At 41.0% G+C, this 7,232-nt stretch overlaps 1 protein-coding gene across 3 annotated transcripts in view; it reads right to left on the reverse strand.

Annotated features, from left to right (window-relative positions):
* gabrb2a (gamma-aminobutyric acid type A receptor subunit beta2a) overlaps positions 1-7,232 on the reverse strand; it is a 57,799-nt gene that overhangs the window by 32,064 nt on the left and 18,503 nt on the right. For all 3 annotated transcript variants that reach the window (XM_014008860.1, XM_014008846.1, XM_014008852.1), the window contains exon 4: positions 4,164-4,384. In XM_014008860.1, coding sequence (XP_013864314.1) covers positions 4,164-4,384 — 221 coding nt within the window. The remainder of the gene's footprint in view (positions 1-4,163; positions 4,385-7,232) is intronic.

Raw genomic sequence — 7,232 nt, forward strand, 5'->3', positions numbered from 1 at the left:
ACACACACACACACACACACACACACACACACACACACACACACACACACACACACACACAAACAGAGCCGATGACAGATCAGAGCAGGCAGCGGCACCACGATGGACGGGTTGTGTTCGACTGTGCGAGCACAAACACACTCATGGAGTGTTTGTATTAAACCTCTACATTATTGATTATAAATGATCAATTATGGATGACAGCCTCCTCACAGGCATCGCAGTCCAGCACCGGGAAGGAGACGAGCCAAACTACTGCATCCAGTCACTGTGTTCGCCTATTTGCAACAACCTGCTTTACTATGGACAGCAACCGATCAGTTACTGACGATTGTCAGTGAACAGAAACAGATAGATGAGCAGCACTGTGATCGAGACGCAGGAGATCCAAAAATAACCATCAGATGGACAAAATGATGGTAAACATGACACCCCAGTACACAACATAGTTTAGATCTTTAGAAGTGGGGTTCTATGTGAGTTTTATAAACAGTGAATATCTTACCTAAAGCAGATAGCACTTTGAATGGCCTCAGTTTGGATAAAAATAAATTAGCTTTAACCCGAAGAGCTCAGGGCTAGCTCAAGCAGCATCAATACTAAAGTTAATGTCTTTAAAAAAAACAGCAGTTAATTTAACACTTTGTGGTTATTCACATATGAATAATAAGTATGTTTTTTGACTGTATTTAAGAGTTATTCTTGTTTTTTTTTTTTTTGCTTGCTTTTTTGTGCAGGGACCTGAGTACATAAAAATAATGCATTTTCGAGACCCTCAAAGATGCTTTACAATTTTTATGCATCACCCATTCACACACTGATGATAGTAAACTACGTTGTAGCCACAGCTGCCCTGAGGCACACTGACAGAGGTGGGGCTGCCATACTGCGCCTCCGGACCCTCTGACCACCATCAGTAGGCAAGGCGGGTTAAGTGTCTTGCCCAAGGACTCAACGACTGAAACGGCTGGACTGGGGATGGAACCGACAACGTTCCGGTTCCAGGACGACTCCCCTAACCACTCCACCATGGCCGCCTAAACATACCTATCATTAAATGTGAATTTCACTTTACCACTTTATCTACGTTTCTTAGTTTCTGTTTCCGTCACGTTTTAATTTTACAGTAATTTTACCTCTTTTCCTCCAGTTCTCTATAAGTTTTGGACATCTTCCTTGTTTTCATCAAGATCCCCATCATCTTCCTCCACAGATGGGGAATTCACCACCACCAATAATTCTCTGAAAAGCATTACTGTCCCAGAGGTTTCACAACAAATTAACATTTTAGCTTTTCTGGCATGAAGCTAACCACTTCCAAAAATAAAAGTTGTAACATGCGACCATTTAATCCCTATATGATGTGTTGGTTTAATACACCACCTGCAATTCAATTCAATTTATTTATATAGCGCCAAGTCACAACAAACATTGTCTCAGGGCACTGTACATTAAAAAAAAAAACAATAAATCTAAAGAAGCCAGCAGATTGTGTTGAATCTTCACTTCATCAAAGTCTCCCATCCTGAGCAGCACATTGGTGACATTAAAGAGGAAAACTCCCCTTTAAAGCCGGGTACACACCGGACACGTTTTGAGCAGCCAAAACAGCCAGTTTACAAGCAAAGTCTATGGTGGACGCACATCTAGGGCTACGTTCACACTGCAGGTCTTAATGCTCAGTTCCGATTTTTTGAAAAAATCTGATCTTTTTGTGTGAACGTTCACATTACATTTTAAATGTGACCTGTATCAGACCCCTGTGTGAACGCTACACAGCACTGATGTGACACGCATGCGCAGTAAAAGACGTGACGTCTCATCAGCCGGCTTGTTTGTTTACAGAGCTAGCATGGCTGCTACATTTTGCACATCGAATCTGAAGTTGTTGTTTAATCAGAGCCAATTAAATAATTATCTGCCATATTCTTTAGTTAGTGTTTATATCTGAAGCTGCCTCTGACCGGGATGCTCCAGTGAATTTTTTTTTGAACGAAACTACGAGCTGGAAAAAAGTATCGACCAAGTATCGAACTTTAGGATCGATACTCTCCGCGACCCAGGCTGGACATGTTATTATCATACTAATGAAAAGTAAAAAGATGAAGCAACTGGACTTGAGTTTTGGAGCTATAAACACATGGAGCTACAGATTTAAACAGTGAGACTTGAGGTTAGTGTCTTATCGYTCCTTCACCCCCTCCTCCTGATGAAAAAGTCAGATGAATGTGACATGAGCGTTCACACTGCAGTCACTTTGAAAACATCAGATATGTATCTGATTTAAAACCACATACTGAAACGGTCTGGGTCGGATTTGAAAAAATCAGATTTGTCTCGTTCAGACTGTCATAAAAAAATCGGATATGAGTCAGATGGGTCAAAAAAATCGGATTTGGGTCGGATTTGCCTGCAGTGTGAACGTAGCCTAAGAGCAGCGTGGCGCATTTTGCCAGTTCAGTGCGGTGCTCAAGGTAGCGGTAGGATGCGACAGAGCGTTTTCTGTGCATGCGGAGCGTCCAAAGCAGCCGCTGCTCGAGTTCAAAAAACTGAAATTTCACTGCTCGACGCGCCGCAGCAACCAATCAGGGAGAATCATTTTTCCACGTCACGGTTTCCTGAATCCGAAACAGACAGATAGGAGCTCTTTGAAATCGACCATCTGCAGTTGGTGTTCTGGCTGGAGATACCAGCACCGATGTGGGTCTGCAGCTCGTTAAACTGACCGTGGTGTTAAACTGGGCTCAGGACAAAAAAAGAAGTTTGTCCTGGAGTGGTGAAACTAACTGAACAAACCACCTTTAAATTATCTGGTGAATTAATTATCTGGTGTGCGCAACGTTCGCTTGCTCTTTAATAAATAAAATAAAGCCATTTTCTTTATTTTGTCTTTATTTCACCCATCGTTAAAGACAGACCGGAACAAAAACAAGACGCTCCCTCTTCAGACACACGTCTATTCTGCTGCTGCATTCACACCAATTGCGATTCAGTGCGTCCAACTTGAGGCCTTGGGCGCATTTTTTGCTGCTCAAAACGCGTTTGTTTGGAACCCGGCTTCAGGACAGATGGCCATCTGCCTGGACCGACTGGGTTTGTGGGGACAGGAAAGAGACACAGACAAACACAGAAGGATGGTAATGTGATTACTGCTCAAACGATCTATCATGCAGCTCTTGATTCTATGGTCGTTTCCGAGCATAATAGTAGCAGCAGCTAGCTGTAGCACTTTCAGTGTAGCCTAGAGCACTTCCTGCAGGAAAATTGCATTTTCTGCTGGAGTAACTGTGTAATGTGAGACTGACTGGGTGCTAAAGGCTTTCTAAATTAGCGTTCACATAAACTGGCATGAATGTTCTTTGAATTGGAGCTGCTTTAAGACAACAACAAATCACTTTGGTCTTGGCTCTTCTTGTACTTACTGCTGACTGACTGATTCATTTTTGGCACAAAGTACTGTCAATAGTACAGCGCATAAGATAACAAGTAAAATTGTACTCAAACATGTTTACAACTTGATCTGTGTCGTTAGTGAGTCAGTCAAATTAGAATAAAACTGTATTTGTCCAAACTGAAAGTGTCAAAGAGCTACGTATCTACAACAGGTGGGATATTAGTTGTTCATAACTTCTCCACAGAAGCCCACTGCTAGAAAATGTGAACTAATGTTTGATTAAAACAGCCGTACAGTCACAATCCTCACGTCTTTAACACAATGGTACACTTTGAAACTGAGAAATGTTGTAGTGTCTCATCAACATTTATTTGTTGACATGTCAGAGTGTGAGAGCAGCGTGTTAACAAAGGCTCATGTTCACTTTCCAGATTTGGTGGCAGATGTTCAAATTCTCTCAAAAGCCATTTTTCTTGAACTCGTCCTCCAACAATAACACACTTCCTGCTCATGAAATTCCTCGCCTGGTTTAGGTGTTTTCAGACTTGCTGAGCGTCACAGAATGCAACACCTGATGATGGGCCTGGACTAATCCCAAACGCCTGAGAAGTGTTTGCTCGCACAGTTTCAGAGGGTTGACTTGAGACGTCGCTGTTGATAAATATCTCCTTAATCACAAATAAAATTTATGAATATATCAGAGAGAGAGAGAGAGAGAACTCCTAGCAGAGTGTGTGTAAATGTTTGTAACAGATTGTTTTAGGCTCACCGGAGTCCATAAAGCACCGTCCCGTCAGGGTGGAGCCGGATCATGCGGTTCTTGACTGTGACGCCGTGAACGAAGGACTTCTTGTCGTTGAGGAAGTAGGTGTCAGGGACCCACAGCTGGTCGGCCACCCGGTTATCCAGAGTCAGGTTGTAGGCGATCTCAGAGTAGGAGAGGCGCTTGTCCCGCCATGCTTGTTGGAAGTACATGGTCAAGGTGTAGTCCTGCGGGAGCAGAGGGTTTTTACTTTACTGATACACTTTAAAGCAACTTGTATTGAAACTAAACAGAGAACTGTCAGGCTCAGGTTTTAGAGAAGTTCTATTATCAGGCTGTTGATGCCAAATGTTTTGGGTTTCTGTCACAATGTTAGATTCTTCATCCTTTCTGGAGCTTTGGACAAACCCAAAACATAGAAAGTATGAGGTCTGATTAAGATTAGTGTGCAATGACTCTTAGTAGCAGTACAGTGAAGACAAAATGTGCAAACAACTGGGAAAATTCTCCACAAATGACAATGGGATTTTTGCAAAAACAAAAAAGAAAAGACAGCTGAAACTAATTTGAATTAGTCACTAGAAGTGGAGGTTTACTGGAATGGCATTTTGATAGACTTCATCTTTACACTGCACACTGCAAAAACTGACCATCTTACCAAGTTTTAAAATCTTATATCCAGCCAAAAAGTCTTTTTGATCTTGTTTTGAGACTGATTTACTAAACAAGAACTGTTTGTGTTATGGTGCGTTCACACCAAACGCGATTTCAGCGTCAGGAGCAGCAGGTTTACATGCAAAGTCTATGGTGGACGCGCTTCAAGCAACGTCGGGAAGTTCTGCGGCGCCTCAAGCGCGATTAGAGCAGCGCGATTTGAACGATTTGGACGATCTGAGCGTCGAACACTCAGATCGTCCAAATCGTCCAAATCGCTGAAGTTGGGAAATCTGAACTTTTGCAGCTCGACGCGCAGCGTCAACCAATCAGAGAGACTCCACTGTGTGACGTAGCGACATATTTCCCGACGGGACAGTTTACTGAATGAGGTCCACTAACCTGAAACAGACAGAGCTCCTGCTCTTTAGCTAAAATGAGTGCCTGCAGTCGTGTCCTGATCCGCAGCAATGCGTGACAGCGACTCATCAGACTGAAAAAAATAGTCCTGAAAGCAGCTGTGAGCCTCTTCTCTGAATTATCTGGTGAATTAATTATGAATTAATTATCTGATGAACGTGACACGTTCTGGCTGTCTGTAAATAAAGCAAAGCCACTTCCTCGTCCGACATTAAACGGAGCCCGACAGAGGAGGGAGGGGCGGGGCGGCTGTCGCCGTGCGGCGCTTCAACAACTGTCCTGCGTCTGACCTCAAAGTGCACAAGCTTCAGACTTCAGCGTTGGCTGCGATTTTGAAGCTGAAATCGCGTTCGGTGTGAACGCACCATAAGAATAATCATCTTGTTTTCAGAATGTGTAAGATTATTTGTCTTGTTAGACTGAAAATTTGACGCAAATGAAGTCAAAAATTTCTGCCAATGGAGTTAGAAAATTTTACTTGGTTAAGATTCTTGAAATAAGAAAAAAATTGAACTAAATCTATTTAAGAATCTTACCAAGTAAAGTTTTCTTACTCCATTGGCAGAAATTTTTGACTTCATTTGCGTCAAATTTTCAGTCTAACAAGACAAATAATCTTACACATTCTGAAAACAAGATGATTATTCTTACACAATCAGTTCTTGTTTAATAAATCAGTCTCAAAACAAGATCAAAAAGACTTTTTGGCTGATATAAGATTTTAAAACTTGGTTAGTTGGACAGTTTTTGTAGTGTATTTAATATCATTGAATGCACAGCTTCAGCTGGTTATAATTTGGTGTCAAGATGGCCTCCACAGATGACCAACACAAAAAAAAACAATAACTCAGTCTATTTTGTGGACATTAAGCTAAAATTTGACAGTAGCTGAAAGTTATTCAAACACATATTTTGAGTGTGACGTCTAGTAACGTCACATGATGTCGTAAAATTATTGTAAGAGTTTTATAAAAGCAGCTTCAACTCTGTCATTTCTCAATATAACTGACTGTAAAACTCTGAAATGAGAAGTGACAATTGAGATGCCTTCCATCTGTGGTGGGCACAGTTCTGCTAATCTGCTAACAGCTAATTGCGGAGCTAACTTTTCATTTAGTGGATTAGCACTTTTTGCTAACTTTGTAACCAATTAGCAGCCAGTGGGCCATCCCATTCTTAATTTTTTTTTACTTCAAAAAAGGCCTCAAAACAGCTCTTTTTAAAGGAGATAATCACATGTTTCAGGTGAAATGGGAGCTAAACAATCAGTTCACATAATTTCAAGGCAAACCTTTGTTCCTCTTAAAGATGCTGACAGCCACGAAGGATGTTAATATAGGTCACAACAACACGTTGCACAAAGCTAAATATGAGAAATTTACTGAAGTCGCACGTATATAAACAACAGCATTTTTTTTTTACCAGAACCACAACCAGGAGCCTGCACTCAAGGAGTCTTGCCGTTGCACTTTAGCTCGCTAAAGTAAGTGTTTATTTTTTGTCTGCTTTAAACATTTTGTATTTATATTTATTAAATGAAAATACAACTATTATACATGCATTTGAGCATGAAATGTGTTAGGTGTATAAACAGTTTTATTACATTTGAAGAGCTATGTGGCCCTCACAGTGTCAACAAAGAACGGCGGCCCCTTCCATCTTTTAAGTTGCCCATTCCTGAGTTAGCGTTATCAGTTAGCGTTAGCTTCGAGTATTGTTTTTTTTTTTACCTTTACTTTAGCATTTGCAAAGCTAATTTTTTTGTTAGTGGATTGGTGAGCTAGCTATACCCACCACTGCATTAAAAATTACTTCTGAGCTTTATACACAATATGTTGACATTTAGGACTTGGAATTCCTAAAAATGTTTTCAGGTTTTAATTTTCTCTACAATCTGGCAACACTAAGCTGCAGTCCTTGAATAGTTTTGAGTCTATAACCAAAGGGAAACTTTCTCATCTGACTGACTGTCTCATGCTGAATATTTCAGCTTCCACTCCA

The sequence above is a fragment of the Austrofundulus limnaeus genome, unplaced genomic scaffold (assembly GCF_001266775.1).
Source record: "Austrofundulus limnaeus strain Quisiro unplaced genomic scaffold, Austrofundulus_limnaeus-1.0 Scaffold1, whole genome shotgun sequence".
In the NCBI taxonomy this organism is placed as follows: Eukaryota; Metazoa; Chordata; class Actinopteri; order Cyprinodontiformes; family Rivulidae; genus Austrofundulus; species Austrofundulus limnaeus.